The sequence below is a fragment of the Heterodontus francisci genome, chromosome 12 (assembly GCF_036365525.1).
Source record: "Heterodontus francisci isolate sHetFra1 chromosome 12, sHetFra1.hap1, whole genome shotgun sequence".
Taxonomy (NCBI): domain Eukaryota; kingdom Metazoa; phylum Chordata; class Chondrichthyes; order Heterodontiformes; family Heterodontidae; genus Heterodontus; species Heterodontus francisci.
Window position 1 is genome coordinate 83535923 of NC_090382.1, and position 27519 is coordinate 83563441.

The 27519-nt window shown below is 43.0% G+C and overlaps 1 protein-coding gene across 3 annotated transcripts in view; it reads right to left on the reverse strand.

Moving 5' to 3' along the window:
• LOC137375961 (long-chain-fatty-acid--CoA ligase 6-like) overlaps positions 1–27519 on the reverse strand; it is a 118152-nt gene that overhangs the window by 78019 nt on the left and 12614 nt on the right. For all 3 annotated transcript variants that reach the window (XM_068043763.1, XM_068043762.1, XM_068043761.1), the window contains 5 exons: positions 17042–17156; positions 7790–7854; positions 4604–4705; positions 4368–4467; positions 1807–1985 (listed from right to left, as the gene is read on the reverse strand). In XM_068043763.1, coding sequence (XP_067899864.1) covers positions 1807–1985; positions 4368–4467; positions 4604–4705; positions 7790–7854; positions 17042–17156 — 561 coding nt within the window. The remainder of the gene's footprint in view (positions 1–1806; positions 1986–4367; positions 4468–4603; positions 4706–7789; positions 7855–17041; positions 17157–27519) is intronic.

A 27519-nucleotide genomic window follows, 5' to 3' on the forward strand; every position in this document is an offset into this window, starting at 1 on the left:
CAAGCGTAAATGAGCCACATTATGAGCTCAACCGATTGTCTTAAATTGGTTGTTAGTGTAGCTATTAGTGCACTCAGGATTGTTCAGCAAGTGTTTCCCAATTGTGGAATCACATCCATCAGTCGACATTAGAATTTCAGTGCCCGTGCGATGCCAAATACATAGGCCGTACATCCCAACAACTGGCTGATTGAATCAAACATGTTCCTTCAGCTGTTCATAATAGGCAGAGTACTGACTGTACTCAACCAACTCACTCTTGCAAAACCCAAAACAAAAAGTCTTAGATGTGATTCTGCGATTGGGCAGCACTTGAACAATCCTGAGTGCGCTAACAGCTACGCTGACAACCAATTTAAGATAATCAGTCGAGCTCATAATGTGGTTCATTTACGCTTGCTAGAAGCGACATACATTTATATGCAGGGATCCATTCTCTGCCTTTTTTGAATTACCTGGAAGCTTAGTAAGCCATTCCCCGTGGCTTTCTCCATGGCAATGCCTCAGTCAACCAGAGTTGATTTGCCAACCAATCAGCACCCTTTTCTCCTGTAGTATAAATTGTTATGATCATTTGAAATTTGGCATTCTGGTATTTGTCCTGATGAGTGCAAGACGAAAAGCTTTGGCAACATTTCTCTTTTCATTCTGAAAAGAGAAGCTCTGTACTACCAAGCAACTGTTTGTAAACCCCTACTTCTCAGTTTCCTGTCACTCTCACCATGTCTCCCCACACGAAAGGCGCCTTGGAAGTAAGATCATGCCAACATTTCAGACCGATGACCTTTCATCAGAACTCTCCAGAAAAAAAATTGCAAACCTGAACCCAACCTGTCTTGCACTTCTGGTTTTAAGAGAAACGGGACTGTTGCAGGCAGCCAACCTGCTCTCAGGAGAAGGATCCCTCATTTAAATATTTGAATGAGGATGCATTCCTAAGTTTTTAATCTCTGCTCCAGCTTTAAGACTGGCCAGCCTGGTTTCCCAGGCCTTGGGAAATCCAACAGCAGAAGGGAGCTGATGATGTAACAGGTAAGTGCCTTTCCAGCACTTGTAGGGGAGGAACAGGACTGCTTTTCCCTGTTCTCTGAAACTACCCTGTTAACCTCTCCAATGATCAGACTCCTTGCCTTGCAATCAGAGCCCCCAACCCTGTGATGCAATGCCCTCCTGATGTCCTCCATGGCTTGCCATTTCTGCTCCCCCCACCATCTTTGTCTTGGCCCCTGCTCCCTCAATCTTCCCCCTGGCCCATCACAGTGATCTTCTCCTTGCATATGCCCCCGATCTCTCTGGCCTATGATCTCCTAAGCCCTCCAGCCGATGTCGTTCCCCCAAGCCCCAGTCTCTCTCCTTCCCCCTATGCTCCCCAGCTGCGGCCTGGTGTCACAGGCCTACCTCACAGACAAGCTTTTAATCTAACTGGCTGCTACTGAGAAGTGGATTCTAAAAATGGCAATCAGCTCCTTCCATTAAATTCAGTAGAACCTGATGGAAACCTGTTCTTCCAGGTTTCCAGATGGTTAAACCTGCAACCCCTCACCACTGGCTCCAGCTCCCTCCCTGCTTCCCTGTAAAAATTGTGGTGTCAGCTTCCAGTTCTCTACCTCTGCTACTTTTGAGTCAGTTGCCAAGAGTTACACAAGAGTGGTACACGCTGGCTTGCCCTCCAGGTTTTTGTCTTTATTTGGCAATTGGGATGAAATCAGTATTTACGGCCAGCAGTGTGACAATTACATGCCACAGCATATTTGCATAACAACTGCAAGGTACCATTTGAATGTGCTACTGACATAATTCACATACCTCCACCTCTTGGAGTGCCAGTATTTGTACTCCACAGTCATTTCCCATCTCAACCAAGTCCATTGCAAATGGGTCCATTAGGATAATTATCTTCAAGCCTGGAGTCTCCTCCTTCTCCACATTTTTCAAAAGAATTTTTGCTTTTTCTACCTTGTCACAGATAACTGTGGAAATCTCAGCTTAAAAAGAAGTGTATGCATTAGTGGTGCATCGAGAAATGTGAAAAATAAAAAAAATTGGAAGATACAAATAACTCTAGAAACTTGGTAACTCTCTTCTGCATTCCCACCCTGCCCAAGAGGAGTATAAATTGTGTTGGGGAACAGGGGTAACGCTCCATTTACATCTTATCAAGTGTATAAAATGGTATTTTTTTTCACAGCAGAATTTTGGCACTGGATGGGAATAGGAAGAGTCCACTTTGTAATTTTGTGGACAAAGATAACAATTACATCTAAATCTAATCAGAAACTCAGTTTTTACAGTAATTACAGGGTTTTTTTTTTAAGGTAAGGATATTCTGAACAGCAAGATAGAATTTTGCATTGCATTCACTATAAGCAATTAACAAGATGAGGCTTGGCGCAGCAATTCATACTTAGGGCTGAATTTTATGCAGCTGGCAGGAGGGAAAAACCCATCGCGGCCATTTAGAGGACCCCCAACTGCATTTTATGACCCTAGGGCAATTAACTGCCCAGCACCAGGGTTCCTGTCCCTTTAAGGATGGGGATCCGGCTCCAAGAGCTGGCCAATCAGAGGGCTGGCAGCTCAGCAGTCTCAGCAGCAGCACTGGGAGCAGTGGCTACTGCTGGAACTGCATCAGGTCCCAGACCAGGAGCAGCCATGGAACCCTGGACCGCAGGTATGTAGGGCAGACTTGCCGGGGCCAGTCAGGCAGGTACCAGTGAGTGGTGGGGGTGGATGGCGGCACTTGCTGCTGGAGACCCTCCGTGGGCCACAGATTGCTCAAGCAGGAGGCCCCTGCGCACCAGCCGATAGAGGCTTCCTGGAGTTACTGGGTGGCCTCCACACATGGCGCAGGCACCCCCCCCCCCACTGCTGATAAAATGCCAACAGCAGTGAGATGAGGCCCTTAAGTGGCCTCTTGACGTGAAGACCATCTTCGACTTTCCCCATCATTAACTAAATTGAATGTTGTCAGAAAGGCGATGGGCACTCCACTCCCTGCTGTCTTTCTCAATTTTATGGGACTCCCTGCTACTAGAGGGCTGATAGAATTTTGCCCTCAGTTTTCAAGTATAGTCATTAATACATACAGTTTTATTAAATATTTGTAGCCCTTTTAAAATAAACATTATTTGCCGTATGAAAAACTGTTTGGGAAACTTTTTGCAAGGAGACAGAATGCATCATTTTCATCAGTGATATTTTGCTTCATTGTGTTATGTGTAAAGTTTGAGAAATTGTTCCCAAAAATACTTTCATGCAGCCAGTATATTAAAGCAAAAAAAAAAAATGGTGAAATAAAATGATTTTCAGAAAATACACTTATTTGTATTGTGAGGAGGGAGAGGAAATGAAGTTCATTATTTGGAAATAAGTTTTCTGCTAACACATTCAACTATTGGGAAATATATACAGTTGAACTGCAGTCGAACAGAATCCTGTGGACCTGACAGATTGGTATAGGAATATTACACTGGAGGTTGGACTCTGAAAGAATGGCATTTAAGTGGAGATCTATGGAGGATAAAATTCAACTTTGGTATGGGTGCAAAACGTGCAGTAGCAGATCAACTGCTAGTTATTCACCCTGCTGTTTTGCATCCGCACTGAAGTTAAGCTTCATTCCAATAATCTCTGGGCATGGCTTCCCTGCTATACTGCACCCATGCAATTTCTGTATGAGCTTTTGATTCATCAGAAAGAATGGTATTAGTATCAATGTAAAAGTGACAAAGTACATTCTGAAGCAAGAATCTGCTCTGAACCATTGCATTAAAAATACTGATACAAGTGTAGAATCTATGGAACATTTTCAGATCTATTGCCAAAGCAGGGATATCACCATACTGGGGGAGAATTTGAAGCATTTGGTTCTGAAAAACCAAGCCATTTTCAATAAATGACATTATACTAGTGATGTGACAACATTCAGAGGTCCCAAAGATGTGTCTGTGATGTAAATTAATATGTCAAGTAATTTATGTCTCCATGAAGCCATTTTTGTCCCAGTCAGGATAAGAATGCTTTAATTTCTTCTGTCATTTCTTAATTTTCCATTTCCATCCCTGATCAGAAAAACTCAAAGTAAAAATCAAACATTTGATTATTCATTTTTAAAAAAAAAAAGAATATACATTTCTATGTGATGGTTTATGGAGATAAATCAATTATTTTTCTCCCTAGTCTCAAACTATTGGTCCACTGGATTTCAATGGAATATATCCTGCTTGTCCTAATTTAGGAATAGGAGGTTTGGACCTCAGAAAATTGTTAATTTTAACCCCTTGAATTTAAGGATCCTTTGATTTCACCTTTTCGACATTTAAATTTAATAAGTGCCATATAATTGAGAAGTATGATGTTCCTTTTACCTGTGTTAATTATGTGGCGAATGGCTTCAGGTCCGAGTGTGTCATAAAGCGGCACTATCACCATGGAGTAGGTATAGCATGCCAGCTCAGCAATAATCCACTGGTGAGGAGTTGCAATTATAAAAATACAAAAATAAACAAAAAAGAAAAAAAACTTCATGCATACAAATAAACATCACAAAAAGTTTCTTTTTTTGTAAAAGTACTCCCAAGTACTAATTGTAACTAACTCTCACCTCGGGTCTGTTTTGTGCAAAAACGCCAATGAATTGGTCTGGGGATGACCTGCAGTTTTTTTGGAGCAGTCCAGATCCTAAGTCCTCGGCTCGGGTTGCAACCTGTAAGGAAAACCATGTTGGTTGTGTCACATTTGTTTTCAGACCCCAACCAAAGAAATTGAATTAAGCGGAGTTGCTCTGTAGCTACTTATAGAAACATAGAAAAATAGGAGTAGACCATTTGGCTCTTCGAGACTGCTACGCCATTCAATACGATCATGGCTGATCGTCCAAACACAGTACCCTGTTCCCGCTTTCTCCCCGTATCCCTTGATCACTTTAGCCTCAAGAACTATAATCTAACTCTTTCTTGAATATATTTAATGATTTGGCCTCAACTGCTTTCAGTGGTAAAGAATTCCAGAGGTTCACCACTCTCTGGGTGAAGAATTTCCTCCTCATCCAAGTCCTAAATGGCTCACCCCTTATCCTTAGACTGTGACCACTGGTCCTGGACTCCCCTGCCATTGGAACATCCTTCCTGCATCTAGTGCCCCATTAAAGTTATGTTTTTGTATCTGTTACGACAGATCGCTGCAGTCAAAGCCCCCAATCAAAATATATGATTCTGATAGTGGTGGGAGAACGCACTGTTAATTCAATCCTGTCCCTCCACAGATCACCTAACATATCATTTTAAACTTTCCAAATTAAAGACCAAGCCAAATTAACCCCCGAATGAGGCTAACCAAACCAGGGGTCTTTAAAACAACAAATTAACTGTTTAATTAAAAAAAACTAAATTCTTAAACACTAAGAAGACATAAACAACATTTAAAATAGAATTTTTTTTTAGAATCCTTGCAAATTTACAGTCCAATGTTGCTTGAAGTCCTCACAGATGGGGGAAAAAAAAAGGTTCTTTAACAGTATAACAGCCCGTAGTCCAATTCCAGCAGTAAGTGATGCTTTCCTTCTCCAGCGATGGATTTCAACAATTAACAACTTTCAAACACTTTCAATGGAATCAATCTGACTTTAGAGTTTTTGAGGGATAAAAAATTGTCAGTCTAACTTCCCTTCCTTCAGTTTAAATTGTCAGAGATCGCGGTTTTGGCTTGACTTTTTTTTTTTCAAATTTTGAGATATATTAATTAAACAGACTAAATTCTCTTCCTTCCGTTTAAATGGCTGAGATCTCTTCTTTCAGGTACTAACACCAGCTGTCTGTTTGTGTTCTCTTAGAACAGACTGTCTTCAACTAAAAAGCCAGTTCAAAAAATAATTGCAACATTGTATATCCGGTCCTGGATCCCTGAATGGCTGTTGCCGGGTAACCAGGATGCATTCTCTGAAGCCGGTTGGTTCCCTCTCCATATGGTTGTATCCAACGGCAACGAAAATGCATTTTCTCTAACTCCTGAGGCTTGCTGGTTCTTAAAGCAGTATGATGCCTTTTCCAGCCTTAAAGACACACCACATATTCCCTGGAGAAAAAAAAAACTACAGGACCATGACACATCCATTGGCACTTCACAACTTAAGTGATGCAACCTCAATGTGCCTAGAAGCATCAAAACTCTCATAAGTAAGAGGTTTCCCTGGCTGCCACAGGCAAGATAAATAGCAAGAGTTATTGTGTACATTTGTTTCATTGCTACTGAAACTGTGTACATTCATTACCAACGGATTTAAGTCAATAACAAAACTACTTCTACTGGAATCAGTCCTGTAACATTAAAGCAAAAGTATACGTGTATACACTGTGAATTTTACATGCCTACCACCATGACAGTTACTGACCAATTCAAACATGAACATTGCACACACAATGGGGAAAACAATTGGGCCAGTTTGTAAATAGTTACACACTACTAAAATTGACGCTTAGAACTTATTTACATAAGTAAATGAAAGCTGGATTTTTGGTCCAATAGTATCTTTAATGTTATTTTATGATCTTTGGATCCTTGATCCAAAGATGGACAAAAGAGGTGAATTCCAGAGGTTAGATGAGAGTGACAGCCTTTGACGTCAAGGCAGAATTTGACTGAGTGTGGCATCAAGAATCCCTTGTAAAATTGAAGTCAATGGGAAGCAGGTGGAGTCATACTGAACACCAAGGAAGATGACTATGGTTGTTGGAGGCCAATCATTGCAACCCCAGGACATCGCTTCAGGAGTTTGTCAGGCCAGTGACCTTGGCCCAACTATCTTCAGCTGCTTTCATCAATGAATTTCCTTCCATCATAAAGGTCAGAAAGTGGGGATGCTTGCTGATGATTGCACGGTGTTCAGTTCCATTTACAACTCCTCAGACAATGGAGCAAGATGTAGACAACATTCAGGCTTGGGCTGATAAGTGACACGTAACATGTGCACCACACAAGTGCCAGTCAATGGTCATCTCCAAAAAAAGAGAAAATCTAACCACCACCTTCACATTCAACACCATTACCATCGCTGAATCCCGCACCATCAACATCCTAGGGGTCACCATTGACCAGAAACTTAACTGGATCAGCCACATAAATACTGAGGCTCCAAGAGCAGGCCAGAGGCTGGGTATTCCATATTGAGTAACTCTCCTCCTGACTCCCCAAAGTCTTCCACCATCTACAAGGCACAAGACAGGAGTGTATTGGAATACTCTTTACATGCCTGGATGAATGCAGCTCCAACAACACTCAAGAAGCTCAACACAATCCAGGACAAAGTAGCCCACCTGACTGGCACCCTATCCACCACCTTAAATATTCACTTCCTCCACCACTGGCGAACCATAGCTGCAATCTGTGCTATCTACAAGATGCACTGCAGCTACTCACCAAGGCTCTTTCGACAGCACCTTCCAAACCCACAACCTCTATCATCTAGAAGAACAAGGGCAGCAGGTGCAAGTTCTTGCAATTTCCCCTCCAAGCCACATACCATCTTAACTTGGAATTATATCATTCCTTCATTGTTGCTGGGTCAAAATTTTGAAACACCCTTTCTAACAGCACTGTGGATATACCTACACCACATGGACTGCAGTGGGTTAATAAGGCAGCTCACCATCACCTTCTTAAGGGCAATTAGGGATGGACAATAAATGCTGGCCTTGCCAACGATATCCACATTTCAAATGAATAAAAAGAATCAATAAAATAAACAGCATTATTATGAGGTACTAACGAGTGTACGAACAAGATTTATTCTCACCTCTTTATAAGAAAGCCATTGATAGGGGTGTTTGGGTTTTCTGAATCCTAAGCAAGGGCCATCACCTAAACAGAGAAGCAACACTCAAATGATTTCATTCATTTACTACTTTATAATACTAAAGATCTCCTGTAACATTATGGAATAGTGTAGGTCAGATGGTTTCACAGGTCGGCGCAACATCGAGGGCCAAAGGGCCTGTACTGCGCTGTAATGTTCTAATCTAATCTAATTACTCACTAATGTTATTAATGAGATTAAACTGTTGAAAGGAGATTGCTGGATGGTGGAAAGAAAGGTTTTAGAAAGATATTGACTAGTGATCTCCCTAGTGGCAGTAAAGTAAGTGGACTGAATTTTAAGAGCGAACCGCAGTTTACAACAGCGCACTCTGATGGCGGCTGTGTGGATGCGCTGTCCCTGAGCCCCCGCGATATTACGGGCGGGGGCTGACTTAAATAGAGGGGGCGGAGTGGCCACCCCCAATGACGTAGAGGAGGCAGTCACCGCAACCCCGGCAACGGTGTCCGGCACCACCGTGCAGGTGCCGCACCATTTTTAAAGGGTTTGAAGCCCTCAGAAGTCATTTTAATTTTTACTTAACAATTAATAAAGATATGGAGGCCCTTCCCCAAACGGTCATTTGGGGCGGCAGTGGTCAGCACCGCAGCCTCACAGCTCCAGCAACCCAGGTTCAGTTCTGGGTACTGCCTGTGCGGAGTTTGCAAGTTCTCCCAATGACCGTGTGGGTTTCCGCCGGGCGCTCCGGTTTCCTCCCACAGCCTAACACTTGCAGGTTGATAGGTAAATTGGCCATTGTAAATTGCCCCTAGTATAGGTAGGTGGTAGGAGAATTGAGGGAAGGTGGAGATGTGGTAGGGAATATGGGATTAATGTAGGATTAGTATAAATGGGTGGTTGATGGTCGGCACAGACTCGGTGGGCCGAAGGGCCTGTTTCAGTGCTGTATCTCTCTACGACTCTAATGCCGGATATGACCAACACTTGCCATTTTCCCTGAACCTTCTAACTTTTGCACTTAAACCCCTTTCCACCATCCTCACATCCAATAAAAAGTGATTTCCCTGCTCCCCCACCCCACCCGACCTGAGAATTTTATTCCTCCCCTCTCCCCACCAGACTCTCACCTCTGAACTCCTTATGGAGTTCTGAAGGCGCGCGAAGGACAAAGGGCAGCCGTAAAATCGGTGTGGGATGGCCGCCGCTGCAGATAGGTCAACTAACATATCATTACTGTGCATTTACATATTTAGATGAAGGGCCCTGCTGCCAGGCGGCAGAGAGGCCACAATGAGGTCTTGACATCGCAGGTCAAAGTGGGCCTCTCCCCGCAGAATGTTATCGGCCCCCACACGGTGACCCATGGCGTTGAGGGGCTGGTAAAATTCAGCCCAGTGTCTTTTGACTGGTTCCTGAAAAAAAATACTATTTTCTTTACCCATTGTAGGTAGTTAATAAATTTATTTCCTCACATTCTACACATATAAAATACATTTCTGCAAGTAATTTAGGAAAGGAATATCACATTAACAGCCCACCTGTTCAGAATATAGGTTTTCCAAATTAATGGCAAAAAATAAGAAATTAACAAAAGATTACACTAATTTGTATCTTTCCTCCTTTACCAAAAAAAACCTCTTCAATTGAACTTAGTGTTGCCAAAAATGTGTGTTTAAATACAGGACCTTAATTCACAATCGCTCCAAAACTGAATCATAGTAATCTTTTCAAGAGGTTATACATAGGGCTGAATTTTATGGACCCCCCGATGTCAGGTTTGTGGCAGGGATGGGCTGGAAAATGCCTCTGGGAGAGGCCGGTCCATACTGCCGGCAGTAGCGAGGCCTTTTGGTGGGCCCCCCCCACCGCTTGGCGATGGAAGCCCAATTTATGTTAATTAATGTAAATAACTTAATTGATTACCACCGCGCTCCCACCGTCTGTCCCGGAGCAATATTTGTGCTGCTGGCCAGTGCTCCCGCACCTTCGGAACCCCGTCCGGGGATCTGAGGCAGAAAACTGATGGGGAGCGGGGAGCAGGTATGTTTTTCAGTGTGAGTGCAGGGAGCGGTGTCAGAGTCCTTTCACTGGTGTAGGGGATGGTGGGAAGGGATAAAGTTTAAAGTTTATGAACTTTGGGGGAAAAGGGCAGGTGCACAAGGTAAGTATTTTGGGGGGGGGTGGGGAAAAGAGGGCAAGGAATTAAATCTATGGTTGTTGTGGGAGGAGGGAGAGGGGCAAGATCAATTGATTTACTTTTTAAAAATCCATTCTCCTTTAAATATTTAAATGCAACGATAGGCCTCGAAGCCCTTTAAAAATGGCGTCAGCGCCTGCACAAAGGCAGCTGATGCCATCGCCGGGGACAGATCGGCGTCCCCTCCCCATCATTGGGGAGGGCGGTCCGCCCTGGCCATTTAAATGAGCTGCTGCATTTAATATCGCAGCGGCTCCGTGATGTGCGTTCCGTGTGGGCGGACCGCCATCGTTTACGTCCGCCACTGATTTTGGCGACGGGAATATAAAATGCAGTTGGTACAATGGTTGCTTTGAGTATAAACAAAATATAAAAGGAATACAACTAGTACACATATTTAGAATCTATTACAAATATCCTATGTTCTCCTTTCCTACTGTACTGGCCAACTGCTGCTTAAGAAGATAAGGTAGTGTATAAGAGTTAACTTGCTAACTTTGTGTTCCGAGCAGGGAGCCTCACCCTCCAGGAATGCATATTAGAAATTTGGAAGGGTGCTGAATGGAGTCATTGCACACATCTTTTACTATGCTTTGTAAGGAGTACCAGGAAATGTCAAAATGCTTAAAGTAAGGGAGATGCTAATTGTGTAAATTGATTAGTTTGGCATAATCACATCTTTGGGTCAGTTTAGTATACATTTGACCAAAAGAAAATTTGCTTAAAAGCACACTTATATAATGGTATACTCGATATGTTACAAATGATGTGTATGTAGGAGTGATTGGGATGGTACAGTGCTTGTGAGGTTTCAGTTTATACTGTGCTACCGTTTATTCTAATTTATAATGGTGACCTGCAAGAGGTCTTCAAGATTATGAATGGTTATGATAGGAAAGGGTTAATGAGGTAAATAGTAACAGATTGTTTTTGCTGGTCAGTGAGATGGTAGAAGTTTAAGATAACCACAAAAAAATGAAGTTATGGTTAGAAAAAAAAGTGTATTTACACACGGATAGAATGGAATTCTCAGCCATGAAACATTGTTGAGGCAGAGTCCATAAATCCTTTTGAAAGGGAATTTGATGGTCGCTTGAAAAAGAGAGATATTAAAGCAAATCATAACTGAGCAGTAGAATGGGATGAGTAAATTGCTCATTTGAAGAAAAATATTGGTGCAGACTTGATGGGCCAAATGACCTGTTTCAGTGCTAGCACCATATATGATTCGACAATGAGGCCATAAGGTATGGCACTCCTGTTCTGCCCACAGCGCTATATTAATGAGGCCCAGCCCTCAAAATGGACTGGGCCTCCAAAAGGCACTCTGCCAGCCAGCCTCCCAAAAACTGGATGGAGATAAAAGCTACCCCAGTGCATTTAATATATTAACAGATTTTCCATGGTGTTACTCAAGTTAAGTTGTTGGATGCACTGTTTTGTAATGAAAGGGCATTATACATGAAAACATCATTTAAATTAACAGCACATTAGTGCTGGCACACCGCCTCTCAACCTCCCCAAAAGTCAAGGAAGTTTCTAGCTTGTTACAGTAGCAATTGTTTATACAGTTGGCATGTGCTTTTGCAGTTTACCAGTAATTTAGTCTAAACTCTAATTTTATAACTATCAGTGAGCTGGACATTTGCCAACTATCTTCTGGCCAGCTCTTAAAGTAACTGGCTGGAAACCTATTTCAAACAGAATAATGGCAGTAATAAAAACAAGAAATGCTGGAAATACTCAGCAGGTCTAGCAGCATCTGTGGAGAGAGAAGCAGAGTTAACGTTTCGGGTCAGTGACCCTTCTTCGGAACCAGTTCTGAAGAAGGGTCACTGACCCGAAACGTTAACTCTGCTTCTCTCTATCCACAGATGCTGCCAGACCTGCTGAGTATTTCCAGCATTTCTTGTTTTTATTTCAGATTTCCAGCATCTGCAGTATTTTGCTTTTAGAATAATGACAGAATATGCTCATGACTGAAACTGGGTTGGTCACTGACTCCTCTGTCTTTGTGCAAGTTTTTTTTTTAAACCTGTCTCTGCTCTTCCGTATGTCTCTCATAATTTATATCTTCCTCTCTCTTCCTTTCATTATAAAGGTGATATATGCTTAAAGGCACAGGGCAAGGCTAGAATACTTAATGAGTGCTGTATAGGTGTTTACCAAAGAAGCGGATGCTGACAAAATATCGGCAGAAGTGGAGATGATCGAGGTAATGGATGGGGTGAAAATTGAGAGGAAGGATGTACTGGAAAGGCTGGTTATGCTCAAAGTGTTTAAGTCACCCGGTCCAGATGGTTTGCATCCCAGGTTGCTAAAGGACATGGGAGCAGAGATAATGGAAGGGCTTGCCATAACCTTCCAATCTTCCCTATATACGCAGGAGATGCTAGAGGATTGGAGAGTGGCAACTGTGCACTGTTGTTCAAGAAAGGGTGTAAGGCCATTCTATTACCTACAGGTTGGTCAGTTTATCATCAGTGGTGGGTAAGGTTTTAGAAACAATAATCAGGGAATAAAATCAACAGGCACATGGAGAGGTTTGAGTTAAAGATAGCCAGCATGGATCTGTAAAATGGATATTATGCTTGACTAATCTAGTTAAATTTTTTGATGAAATAACAGAGAAGGTTGATGAAGGGAAAGCAATGGTTGTTGTCTATATGGATTTTAAGAAAGTGTTTAATAAAGTACCACATAAAAGGCTGGTTAACAAAATTGAGGCTCATGGAATAGGAGAGTCAATGCCCAATTGGATAAAAAAAAATTGGCTTAAGGACAGAAAACAGCGAGTTGCAGTAATTGGCAGTTTTTCAGATTGTAGGATGATAGACAGTGATGCTCCCCAAGATTCAGTGCAAGGAGCACTGCTTTTTTTGACATATTGGAATACACAGTAAAATTTCAAAATTTGCTGATATCAAACTTGGAGGTGTGGCAAACAGTGGAGATGAAACCAATCGACTGCAACAGGACATAGATAGGCCAGCAGAATGCGTAGACATGTGGCAAGTGGAATTGGAGACAGAGAAATGTGAGGTGATACATTTTGGTAGAAGGGACAGGGAAAGACAATAGAGACCTTATGGCTCAGTTCTAAAAGGTGTGCAGGGATAGAGGGACCTTGAGGATCATGTGCATTGATCTTTGAAGGTGGCAGGACATAATAGAGTAGATGGCAAAACATATGGAATCTTGGGCTTCATAAATAGAAATATTGAATACAAAAGCAGGGAAGTTATGCTGAACCTTTATAAAACCCCAAGAGTATTGCGTCCAATTTTGGTCACCACACTTCAGGAATGGTGTGAGGGTCCTTGAGACGGTGCAGAGGAGATTCATCAGAATGATTCCAGGGAGGATGGATTTTAGTTACAAGGTTAGATAGGAGAAGCTGGGGTTGTTCTCCTTGGAGCAAAGGAGATTGAGGGGAACTTTGATAGAGGTGTTCGTATGTTCAAGATTATGGCAGGTTTAGATAAGGTAAACAAGTTCTTATTAGCTGACATTACAAGGAATATGGGACACAAATTTGAGGTTTTGGGCAAGAGATGCAGGGGGAATTGCGGGGGGCGTGTGAGGAAGAACATTTTTTTAATACAGCGAGTGATAATGACCTGGAGCTCATTGCCTACAAGGGTGGTGGAAGCAGAGACGATCAATGATTTCAAAAGGAAATTGGATGAGCATGTGAGGGAAATAAACTTGCAGGGTGCCAGGGATAGAGTTGGGGAATGGGACTGACTGGATTGCTCTACGGAAAACTGGCATGGACTCGACAGTTTCCATAATGACTAAGTGGCCGGAATTTTAGCAATGAGGTCTTGGCCCCAGGCCTGCAAGTCATGCTGCTAATTTGCATGGCTCAGGACCTTAACTGGCTGCAGTCAGGGCTTCTGCGCCGAAGCAGGAAGTCCCGCCTCCAAGAGCTGGTGGCTAATTAGAGGGCTGATAGCTCTTCAGCTCCAGCGGCGCCACTGGGAGTGGTGACCACTGCAGGGACTGCACCCAGCCAGAAAAGGAACATGGACATTGGTCTCTGAAAAGGTAAGTGGGGTCACTCCATGCCGGGAACAAATGGCTAGGTCCTGTAGATGGAGGAGGCCCCAGTGTGTAGGACAGGGGGGATTGTTTCTGCAGGGTTGGCCTTTGCTGCTGAGAGGGCCCTCTGTGGAACACAAGGTACCCGATCAGCAGGGTGCCCCCAGCTTGCAAGGAGGCTGCCAAGTAGTAATAGATGGCCTCCTCCGATGCCTTGGTACCCATCTGCCATTGGTAAAATATCAGCAACTGTGGGAAGAAGCCCTTAAGTGGCCATTAATTGGACATTTAAGGGCTTCAATTAGCCTCAGGACAGGCAGTCCACCTACCACCTAACCAGCTGCTACTGAAATAGCAGTGGGGGTGGATAGATGATGGACATAGCACCGCCCCCCACCTTCCCACTGGATATTACGTCCTCCCCACCTCTTAGCCCGCTGCAGAGGGTGGGGTGCATAAAATTCCAGCCTGTGACTCTTAAGTGGATGCGAGGGACAAAGGAGGAGACATTTGAGAGTGTATCAGCGCTATGCAGACTTATGTTGATTCCCTACCAACACTGCTGGGTGCTACCTGCAAGGTCTGTGTAGTGTTGACCATTGATATCACTGAAGAAACCATGCGGGCTGCGCAGGTTGTGGCTCGCGGCGATGCCTGTCCCTGGAGAATCAAGGTGGTCTTCGTGGTGCTACATGAACAAATTTCTTCCCCAGACTGTTAACAAGTGTGGTCCTGATTTTACTTCATCAATCCAGAAAACTCCTGCCATAATACTAGTGAGAATTTTACAGGATTGTTTGAAACTTCACCAGGTCTCAGATGTGCTGGGACGCGACCTGACACAGGAGTTTCAATTAATCTTGTTTGAGGACAGCACCTCTGCATAGGTATTCCAGAACTATGTATTCCTTATGTGGACTGACAAATGTTCTATCAGAGCAGAATTATTGTCTTTTAAATATTTATTCCTCAACATCAATAAATAAGTAACACAGATGATCTGGCCATCATCTCATTATTTGCAGGACCTTGCTGTGTGCAATTTGGTTGCTGCATTTCTTACATTGCAACAGTTCCTGCACTTCAAAAGTACTTGATTAGTTGTAAAACACCTTGGGACCTCTTGAGGTCTTAAGGCATGATATGTAAAGAAGTTATTTTTTTCTTTGATCTACCGCCCATTCTTTTTATAGAACGTAACATCACATGAGCTTTGAGAGCAGCCAGGCATTTGGCTTGATCCAGTTCGTGTGACTTCCAGAATCTATTTGTGACAGAAAAGCCTGATAGGAAAGTATTATAGGAAATGTACGCTTCGCATAAGACTTTTATATATATTACAGAAAGATATCCTGTTTAGTATTACTAGAGTTCATGATCTAAGCAAAGTCCGATATTACACTTAAATATCTCATTCTTTAAGATGGCATGTCATGAGAGTAATGTACAATTTAATATAAAACTGGGTAGCATTCAAATAATAAAAGAAAGAAAGCTGACCTAATTAAGGTGTTCAATTGAAGAACAATTCCAATTTTTCTTTATTTTATTTCAGGATGCCCAAATCTTGGCCTACATTTTCACTCTAGCTCCTTTCCAACATTAATTGGCCTGATGAGCAGCTCCTGATAAAAAAAATTAATGCTCTGAAAAACCCACCAGCAGAAACATCTATTCTGTCGTCAGGGAATGAAGCAGGCAATGTAGCTGGCTTTTCCATTGCCAGTGCAGTGGACTGCCACCACCTCTTGCTCCCAGCACTGCTGCTTTCCTCCAGTGCCATGTATTCCTGCTTGGAGCAGAAGAACAGGAGCGCAGTGTCAACCCCATGCACTCCCATTCAGAGAGCCAGTGCTGTGAAATAAATCCCACTCCCTTAAAATGATTTCAGCAACTTTATTTCAAAATAAAAATGCCCTGGGCTAAGATTAGAGTGACGTTATTTGAAACAAGAACTTTATTTTTTTTTTAAAAAAGGAAAAAAAAGTGTTTATTTTAACGGGGAGGCTCTCTGAGGATGGATTCACTAGTAGAAAGGGATTGAATGCGTTTATGGGCAGATATACAACACGATTAGTATTTCTGGTGGCTTCATTCCTGCAAGTAGATCAGCTGTTTTGGTTGGTGGAACTTTTATTTTAATGTTCACCTCATGTAATATGGCTGAGGGCAAGAAGCTGAATGTACTTGGAGCTTAACTGATCACCTGGAGGAACCAAATACCTCCAATGCAAGTATATCCTTTCTTAATATGGAGACCAAAACTGCACACTGTAGTCCAGATGTGGTCTCACCAAAACCCTGCACAATTCTAGCAAGACTTATTTTTTCCTGTACTCCAATTACCCTGCAATAAAGGCCAACATGCCAGGCATAAAAAAGGCTTGCATAGAGTTGTTGAGGGTCAGATTGTCAGTATTGTTGCCCATCACCACCACCCCACCCCCAAACAGACTACAGAAAGCCAGCAAACAGGAGGAGTGTCAGCCCCCACACCCCCAGCTAAGGCAGGAAACCCAACATCCCGTCCCAAGGTACAGGCGCAGAAGACACAGATGTTTAACTTGTCCATCTGAAACCTCCGCCATGACTGCACAGACAAATGGGAGAGAATGTCAAAAGAGTAAGTAAGGTAAAGTGAAAAGAAGGAAAAAAGGAGTAAAAGAATATGGAGAGGAAGGGGAAAGGAGAGGTGTGGGAGGGGGAAGAGAGAAATAAACAGAAATGAAGGAGCTGGTAATGATATGGTCCAATGAATCCAGGAAGTGCAAAGTCCATTAGGAATTGGAAGTAGTGTTTAATCATGATTCTGCTAGTCATGAAAATGATACCTAAATCATGTCACTGCTCCAAAAGGTTGAACACCTTGCTTTGTGCCAATTGAACTTTATTTCATAGATTATTGCTTTTAATCCAGTAACAGCCTTCCAGTGCCTATAAACAATTCTTCCAAATTAGAAATGAAAATAGTTTGGGATGCAGAAACTTGCCTGATATGTGCAATCCTCGTTGGTAAACTTCATACATGGTCTTTGCATCATCGTGGTAATGCGTCATAAGCTTAAGGCTGTCACCTAATACAGACCCATGAGCTTGATCAGCACCCTAATGAAACAAAACAATATATTGCATCAGTATAAACCTATCTAAAATGAACTTTGTACAGTTGAATCATGATAAACACATCTAGTTTTTCAGCACAAACAAGAAATGCTGGAAATACTCAGCAGGTCTGGCAGCATCTGTGGAGAGAGAAGCAGAGTTAAGGTTTCAGGTCAGTGACCCTTCATCAGAACTGGCAGATATTAGAAATGTAAAAGGTTTTAAGTAAGTAAACAAGTAACAAAAGAGAAGGTGTTGATAGGACAAGGTCAGAGAGAGAGAATAACTGACCAGAAGGTTATGGAGTAAAGGCAAACAGTATGTTAATGGTGTGCTGAAAGAAAAAGTGTTAGTACAGAGAGGGTATTAATGGACAAAAAAAAAAAAACTGAGCAGCCTGGTCGAAGGCATCGACATGAAAAAAAGAGCGGGTAGGCACAGTAGAAACAAAATAAACAAACTAAAATAAAACAAAAAAAGAGAGAAAAAAATAACTTGCGTTGATGTTCACTGGAACACTGCAGCTATCCCAGGACAGAGACGTGAGCACGAGAGCAGGGGGCCGGGAGGCAGTGGGGTGCGGGGAGTGGTGTTGAAATGGCAAGCAACCGGAAGCTCAGGGTCATGCTTTCAGATTAAGCGGAGGTGTTCTGCAAAGCAGTCATCCAGTCTGCGTTTGGTCTCCCCAATGTAGAGGAGACCACATTGTGAGCAGCGAATATGTATACTCAATTGAAAGAAGTACAAGTAAATTGCTGCTTCACCTGAAAGGTGTGTTTGGGGGCCTGGGATAGTGAGGAGAGAGGAGGTAAATGGACAGGTATTACACCTCCTGCGATTGCAGGGGAAGGTGCTATGGGAAGGGGACGAGATGGTGGGGGTAATGGAGAAGTGGATCAGGGTGTCTCAGAGGGAACGATCCCTTTGGAATGCTGACAGGGGAAGGGAGGAGAAGATGCATTTGGTAGTGGCATCACACTGGAGGTGGCGGAAATGGTGGAGGATGATCCTTTGGACATGGAGGCTTGTGGGGTGAAAAGTGAGGATAAGAGGATCCCTGTTGCAGTTCTGGGAGGGAGGGGAAGGAGTGAGGGTAGAGGTGTGGGAAATGGGCCAGACACAGTTGAGGGCCCTGTCAACCACAGTGTGTGGGAGGGAATCGTCGATTGAGGAAAAAGGAAGACATATCAGAAGCACTGTCATGGAAGGTAGCATCATCAGAGCAGGTGAGTCAGAGACAGAGAAACTGGGAGAATGGAATGGAGCCCTTACAGGAGGCAGGGTGTGAAGGAGTGTAGTCAAGGTAGCTGTGGGAGTCAATTAACTCGTAATGAATATTAATAGACAACCTATCCCCAGAGATGGAGACAGAGAAGTCGAGGAAGGGAAGGGAAGTGTCGGAGATGGACCATGTAAAGGTGAGAGAAGGGTGGAAATTAGAAGCAAAGTTGATAAAGTTTTCCAGTTCCAGACAGGAGCAGGAAACGGCACCGATACAGTCATCAACGTACCGGATAAAAGAGTTGGGGGAGGGGGCCTGAATAGGACTGGAACAAGGAATGTTCGAGATATCCCACAAAAAGACAGGCATAACTAGGATCCATGTGGGTACCCACAGCAACACCTTTTACTTGAAGGAAGTGAGTGGAGTTGAAGGAGAAGTTGTTCAATGCGAGAACAAGTTCAGCCAGGTGGAGGAGGGCGGTGGTGGATGGGGACTGGTTGGGCCTCTGTTCAAGGAAGAAGCGGAGAGCCCTCAAACCATCCTGGTGGGGGATGGAGTTATAGAGAGATTGGACGTCCATAGTGAAGAAGAGGCAGTTGGTGCCAGGAAACTGGAAATTGTACAAATGATGTAGGGTGTCAGAAGAGTCACGGATGTAGGTGGGAACAGACTCGACCAGGGGAGAAAAGATAGATTCAAGTTAGGAAGAAATAAGTTCAGTGGGGCAAGAACAGGCTGAAACAACGGGTCTGCCAGGACAGTCCTGCTTGTGGATTTTGGGAAGGAGGGAGAAGTGTGCTGTTCGGGGTTGCGGGACTATGAGGTTGGAAGCTGTAGAGGGAAGATCTCCAGAGGAGATGAAGTCAGTGACAGCCCTGTGGACAGTCACTTGATGTTCGGTGGTGGGGTCATGGTCCAGGGGGAAGTAGGAAGAAGTGTCTGACAGTTGGCGCTGAGCCTCTGCAAGGTAGAGGTCGGTACGCTGGACAACACCACCACCCTTGCCTGCAGGTTTTGATGACAATATCGGGGTTAGACTTGAGAACACGGAGTGCGGCAAGTTTAGAGGGCAACAGGTTAGAGTGAGTGAGGGGGGCAGAGAAATTGAGACGGCCAATGTCTCATTTTTCAATGAAAAAATCAAGAGCGGCTAAGAGGCCAGAGGGAGGGGTTCAGGTAGAGGGAGAATACTGGAGGCGGGTGAATGGGTCCGCTGGTCAGGGGGAAGACTTTTGGTCAAAGAAGTAGTTTTACAGCACCTTTTATTGTTGAATTAGGATTATGTTTAGATAAGGTTTCTATAAAATCCAGAGAAACAGAGAGACTTGTTCATTTTTGCACCCAAGACTGTAGGAACTAGGTAGGAAATACCAAAAGGACAGGAGAAAAGCGGGAATGGAGGCTAGCTATGAATAGTGGAGTGGAACAAGCGTGAGACAGAAGCCCAGTGTTACTGAAAGAGAATGTGTGAAGGAACTGGAGAATATCACTAAGGTAGGTTGGTGCAATGTCATGAAGGGATCCAAAAGTGAGGATTAAAATTCAGAAATCAAATCACTTGTGCATATAGAGCCAGGTGGCGATGGGACAACACAAGAACACAAGAAATAGGAGCAAGAGTAGACCATATGGCCCATAGAGCCTGCTCCACCATTCAATATGATCATGGCTGATCTTCGGCTTCAACTCCACTTTCCTGCTCACTCACCATATCCTTCGATTCCCCGAGAGACCAAAAATCTGTCTATCCCAGCCTTAAATGTATTCAACGATGGGGGGCACCCATAATCTTCTGGGGTAGAGAATTCCAAAGATTCACAACACTTTGAGTGAAATAATTTCTCCTCATCTGTGTCCTGAAAGATCAGCCCCTTATCCTGAGACTGTGTCCCCGTGTTTTAGATTCCCTGACTAGTGGAAACAACCTCTGTGTCTACCCTATCCAGCTCCTTCAGAATCTTGCATGTTTCAATGAGATTGCCTCTCATTCTTCTAAACTCCAGAGAGTATAGGCCCAATTTACTCAGCCTCTTATCATAAGACAACCCCCTCATCCCGGGGACCAATTTAATGAACCTTCACGGTACAGCCTCCAATATAGCTTTTCTTAAATGTGGAGATCAAAACTGCACACAATACTCCGGATGTGGTCTCACCAAAACCCTGTATAATTGTAGAAGACTTCTTTATTCCTGTACTCCAATCCCCTCTTAATAAAAGGCCAACATGCCATTTGTCTTCCTAATTGTTTGCTGTACCTGCATATTCACTTTCTGCATTCCTTGTACAAGCACATTCAGGTCTCTTTGAACATCAACACTTACAAGTTTCACACCTTTAAAAAAATACTCTGCTTTTCTATTCTTACGACCAAAGTGAATAACTTCACATTTCCCTACATTATACTCCATCTGCCATCTTGTTGCCCACTCAGTTAACCTGTCTCTATCACGTTGTAGTCTCTCTGTATTCTCGCTACTCCTTACCTTTCCACCTACCTTTGTATCATCAGCAAACTTAGAGACATTATTCTCTGACTCTTCATCAAAGTCATTAATATAGATTGTAAATAGCGGACACCCCAGCGCTGTTTCTTGCAGCACTCCACTATTCACAGCCTACCGAGTTGAAAATGCCCCTTTTATGCCTACTCTTTGTTTCCTGTCCATTAACCAATCCTCCATCCATGCTAATCGAGTCATAGAGCACAGAAACAGGCCCTTCGGCCCATCGTGTCTGTGCCAGCCATCAAGCACCTAACTATTCTAGTCCCATTTTCCAGCACTCGGCCCGTAGCCTTGTATACTATGGCGTTTCAAGTGCTCATTTAAATATTTCTTAAATGTTATGAGTGTTCCTGCCTCTACCACCTCTTCAGGCAGTGTATTCCAGATTCCAACCACACTCTTGGTGAAATTTTTTTTCCTCAAATCCCCTCTAAACCTCCTGCCCCTTACCTTAAATCTATGCCCCCTGGTTATTGACCCCTCCGCTAAGGGAAAAAGTCTCTTCCTATCTAACCTATCAAGCCCCTCATAATTTTGTATACCTCAATCAGTTCCCCCTTCATCCTAAAATTCCCCCTAACTCCATGAGCCCTTATCTTGACTATTAACCTTTTGTGTGGCACCTTATCGAATGCCTTTTGGAAATCCTGGTATACACTACCGGTTCTCCTTTATCTACCCTACTAGTTACATCCTCAAAAAAAAAAATCTAATAAATTTGTTAAACAGGATTTCCCTTTAGCAAAACCATATTGCCTTGTTCTAATCGTACTGTGCTTTTCTAAGTGCATTGTTAAGACTTCCTTAATAGATTCTAGCATTTTCCCAATGACTGATGTTCGGAGCACAGATGTGTGGGTGAAGACAGAGCCTGTGGTATTTTGAAGAGTTGTGACAGAGGGTTGAAGGGAGAAGGTGGTTATTTAACCACACATTAGAGAGTGTTACGCCTCATGGTGATAAAATTTCAAAACCAAGATTTTTGTTAGACAAGGACTTTAAGGGTTCTGGAACCAAGTCAGGTGAATGGAGTTAAAATACAGATCAGTCATGATCTAAATGAATGATGGAACATGCTCAAGGAACTGAATGCCCTACTCCTGTTACCATGTACTCAACTCAAGTTGTCAAATAAAGCCAGTTACTGCATTCACATCAAGGAACATCCACCTTATCTCAAAAAATTGCTAACAGGCTTCATTATAAAAGACGACAGTAAGGCATATTCCAAAAAATTCCGCAGAGGGATTTATATAAATTCTTTCGGGAGAAAATCTAAGTAAATACAACTAGAACTGTGACATGCAGAAACCAACAGCTCATTTGGGAATGTTCTGCCTCATGTTTTAGTGAAACAAATAATGAGAGAAAGTAATGGCTGGTTAATTGCAATCCTGCCTTTGAACCAATCTGATTCTGGTATGGTCCATTCCCAAGTTTAAAATGAATGAATGATACTGACAACCTCTGGATAAAACTGATTTTTCTTACAAAATACCAACAAGCAACTCATGGGTTGAAAAACTGATGCCAGTCTAAAATGCTGATGACTGGAACACATGCAACACACTGCTCCAAAAGACATTTTCTATGTTCTTATCTGAAACCATTTCCTACTTATACAAGTGGATGTTCTTCATTGACTTATCTGGAAAGATTTTTTTTGGAATGTGAAGCCACTAGTTGAAAATGCTGTCTGAACATGAACTCATTTAATCTCTTCAAAAGAAGATAAATTTAAATCTATTATAATGAATTTAGAATCATACAGTAATTCATTTATGTCACCTTCATTAGTATGTCTATTTTTAAACAGTTTTGATGAACAGTTTTGTTCCCTCCATTGGAAGGTTCAGTCCCACAAATCTTAGAAGCAGTTGACTTAGCATCAGTCTATAAAATCTGCATTTCAGATACAGAGTTCGTGTTATGTTGATATATGAAAGAAGTGAAAGACTTTCCTTTTCTCTGAACCTATTTATTCTTTTTTTCTTTGCAATAAATCCTGTTCTTCCCTAAATGCAAAGATATTTTTATTTGCCTTTCTTCTGCTCTCTATTTATTTTCACTGCCATTTCTTTCTTTCTCTTCATTGGTCTTCTTCAGGGATGTAGACAACAAACATAACTTTGTACACACTCCTTTAAGATGTTATTTCTTTCCTTTGGAGGCTGTAGCATATATATTCCTGGGATATTCATGGGCCATATTCCCCTGAAAAATTTCGGGACTTTACATTAAAAATTGTACATTCTGCTTCATTTTACAACAATTTTATTACACAGTTGATTGATCCTGAGAGAATACTCCAAGTCAATTTATGTAAGGTTGACCATCACAGTCAACTGAATCATTCTTAATTTCCTATTTTAATCCTCTTGTTTTGTCTCTCACCCCGCCACCCACCCCCCCCGCACTTTGTCTATCTTTCATTCCATCTTTCCCTTTACTTCTCCCTACCTCATTTCCCACTTTCCCTTTGTTTTTTTTTTATCCTCTCACACTTCTCCTCCAAGCCCTTCATGGCAGTTGAGGCTGTATGCTTTATTGTTGCTGAATGTGTATTTTGTTCTATTTTGGATATTTTCATTGAGATTGAGGATAGATGCAAACCATACTTCAGATATAAAAAGGCTGTGATTTAGGATATGCGGGGGGGTGGGGGGGGTGGATATTATCTTGATGATGAGGGCCCCCAGCTAAAGTGCCGGTGAGAGCCCCGCATTGCCTACTCTGGGGAAGGCCTGCTGGATTACATGCCAATCAGGCATGTAGGGCCTTCCCTGGGATTGAGGACCCTGGTGACGGAAGTTCTGCCTGCTGAGAGCTGCTGGCCAAACAAAGGCTGGCAGCTCTTTAACTGAGCAGCACCACCAGCTGCTGCCGGTAGAGCACTCACTGGAAGCAGGCCACGGGTAAGTCAGGTCAGAAGGGGTTTTGCAGGATGGGGATCCTGGGGGAGGGGATGTAGGTGAGTCAGCAGCATGAGCCTCCTTCATCCTGATGCTGGGTCTCTCATTCAAGCACAAAGTATCTTTTAACGAGGCACCCACCCACCCTCCCCAGAGCCAGCAAGCAACCCGCACTGGTTTGCTTGGCGTGCTCACCATGTCACGACAGTTCCCTCCCCACTGCTGGGCTGGGCTGGGCTAATACTGGTGGTGGCGGAATGAGGCCGTTAATTGGGCATTAATTGCGCACTTAATGGCCTCAACCGGTGGTGGGGTAGGAAGTCTGTTCACTGGTCTTCCCACCCTGGACTTAATTTGGGTGGAGGTGGGAAGGTGGCAGGGTACCCCCTCCCGTGCTCTCCGCAACCAAACCCAATGTGGGTGAAGAGCATAAATTCCTCCCTGCAAGTGGGTTACTCCTACAAATGCTAAATTCATAGTATTGACTGGAATTATAGAAAAAATTGACTGGGGACCACCAGGAACCCAGTAATACAAGAATGAAAATTCAAACCATTCAATAATTTGCAACTTCCACACAACACAGAGCACATCTGCACAGTTACAGCATTTCCAATCTCAAAAGAGCTTGATGTTAATGAAGTTATTTGAAGCAGAGTAAAAGACCATTTACTATGAATCTGGCCTGTGAGTGATCTGGGAGCATCAGTACTGGGTATAAAAATGGAAAGATATTTCACTTCTCCAATACAGATATCCCTTATCATAATGAGGGAAAAATTCATGGAAAAGTATAAATACAGCAGCCCATGCTGCTGACCCACCTACATCCCCTCCCCCAAGATCCCCATCCCGCAAAACCCCTTCCGCCTTGACTTACCCGTGGCCTGCTTCCAGGGCTTCCAGTGAGTGCTCTACCGGCAGCAGCTGGTGGTGCTGCTCAGTTAAAGAGCTGCCAGCCTTATTTTGGCCAGCAGCTCTCAGCAGGCAGAACTTCCGTCACCAGGGTCCTCAATCCCAGGGAAGGCCCTACATGCCTGATTGGCATGTATTTTTTTCTAAAATGGCATTATGCTTGCATCTTTCCTGTTTAATGTTAAGTGTATCACGTGCCAATATTACACAGTTACAAATGCAAAACAATCTTTGGATGTTGAGGGATTCTGAATTACAGCCTGAAACTGACAAGCACTTTATAAGATACAAAGATCCCTGCCCAGCAACAATTAAACACTAGTTGACCAGAGGAGTGTTTTCACTTTACAAAAATTAAAGGGCCTTGAAGGAGTACAGTCCCACCTTAGCAGATGAATAATATACTATGTATTGTATGCTGTAACATTCAAATCACTTGATTTACCATGACACTTGTGAATTATCATTTAACCTACTCACAGGATACAAATTGATAATATTTTTGGAACTATTGGATACCGGTTATCCATTAAAATAGGACAAGGCGTGGTTATGTTAACATCACAGTCTATATTGATTCTACGATTACATCAAAATGCTTATTTATTAAATAATTACTCAGACATTTGAATAAGACAAGATGAGCACATACTGCAATAAGAAGTTTTAAAATAAAACTAAGTAATTTTAATCAATTTGTTAAAAACATACTACAGCTCAAACCCTCTACTAGCTGGTTTCATTGACTTGCGTGCTATCTTGAGAAAGATAAAACGAGTAATGAATGAAATAACCTTCCAAACATTTGTTTTTGTGTGGCACATATAGCCTAGATAATCTCAGGCTATCTTGACTGACACTTTTGACCCTAATGCAATTCCAAAAGCATTTGTGCACCTTCAAGCGAGTTAAATTCAAAATGGTATAAAACTAAAGCAATGTAGTGTAGAACTCTGATGGGATCATTAACACAGGATAGCACAGAATGGTTAGATGTAGGTTTGAGCAGATCCATGATCCTCCACATGCTGAAATCCTCATCTTAGTTTTCTCATTGTATGGGAAAGGCTGAGCAGAATCTAAGTGCTTTCCCATCAAGAAGAAGAAAAAAAATGCAGAGTAAAGTCATTCACAAGACATCACACATTTTGCAACCATAATCACCCACTTGTCCTTTGGAGTGTAATTAATATATGTCAAGACGACTCAGGGAAGGGAAGGCAAACAGAAAATAGCTCTAAGATCAAAAAGAAAGAAAGAAAATGGTAATGACTTATTTTAGCTGGAAGAATGGATGCCAGACAATTGTCTGATAATACATAAGCAGTGAAAAGATTGAGAAAAGAATTAGAGTGGTGGAGCATAGTGCTATCACTGTACATATGGATGCTGGCTCCGCGTGACACTTAGAGACAGCATGGAGATGAAGAAGAGGAAGGGCCTAGACTCAATCATTGGAGGACTTCCAATATAAAAGTGCAGGGGTGGGGAGATAACATATTTCTGTAGAAGAAAGCAAAATACTGCAGATGCTGGAAATCTGAAATAAAAACAGAAAGTGCTGGAAATACTCAGCAGGTCAGGTAGCAGCTGTGGAGAGAGAAGCAGAGTTAAAGTTTCAGGTCTGTGACCTTTCATCAGAACTGGCATCTGTTCTGATGATACAACCTTCCACAACAGTGCTTCTAACATGTCTTCCTTTTTCCTCAACTGAGGATTCCCCCCCCCCACTGTGGTTGACAGGACCCTCAACCGTGTCTGACCTATTTCCCGCACTTTTGCCCTCACCCCTTCCTCCCAGAACCGCGACAGGGTTCCCCTTGTCCTCACTTTCCACCCACCAGCCTCCACATCCAACGGATCATCCTCCGCCATTTCCAGTGTGGTACCACTACCAGACACATTTTCCCTTCCCTTCCCCTATCAGCATTCCGTAGGGATCTTTCCCTCTGTGACACCCTGGTCCACTTCTCCATCACCCCCGACACCTCGTCTCCTTCCTGTGCAATCGCGGGAGGTGTAATACCTTCCCTTATACCTCCTGTCTCCTCATCATCCAAGTCCCCAAACACTTCTTCCAGGTGAAGCAGCGGTTTATTTGTACTTCCTTCAATTTAGTATACTGTATTCGCTGCTGCTGACAATGTGGTTGCCTCTACATTGAGCAGACCAAATGCAGACTGGTGACCACATTGCGGAACACCTCCATTCAGTCCGAAAGCATGAGCCCGAGCTTCTTGTTGCTTGCCATTTCACCACACCCCCCTGCTCTCATGTCCACATTTCTGTTCTTGGCCTGCTGCAGTGTTCCCGTGAACATCAACGCAAGCTTGAGGAGCAGCACCTGATCTTTCGATTAGGTACTCTACAGTCTTGCGGACTCAACAGAGTTCAACAATTTCAGAGCATGACTGAAATTTGTTTTATATTTTTCTTTTTTTTTTGTATTATTTTGTTTTTTTTTTAAACCATGTACCTGGTTTTCATGCAGACAGAGCTGCTCATTATTCGGCCCATTAACACTCCCTCTGGACTAATGCTTTGTCTTTCACCACAAGCATCAACACACTCTTTTGCCTTGGTTCCATGACAGCTTTATTATTTAATCTCTCCTGCCCTCTGACACTCCTTCCCTTTTGTTCTCTTACCCATCAAACTGCACCCCCCTTCACTTGCTTAAAACTTAATTCTTTTCTAACCTTGCCAGTTCTGATGAAAGGTTGCAGACCCAAAACACTAACTCTGCTTCTCTCTCCACAGATGCTGCCTGACCAGCACTTTGTTTCTATTTCTACAGATGCGCTGGA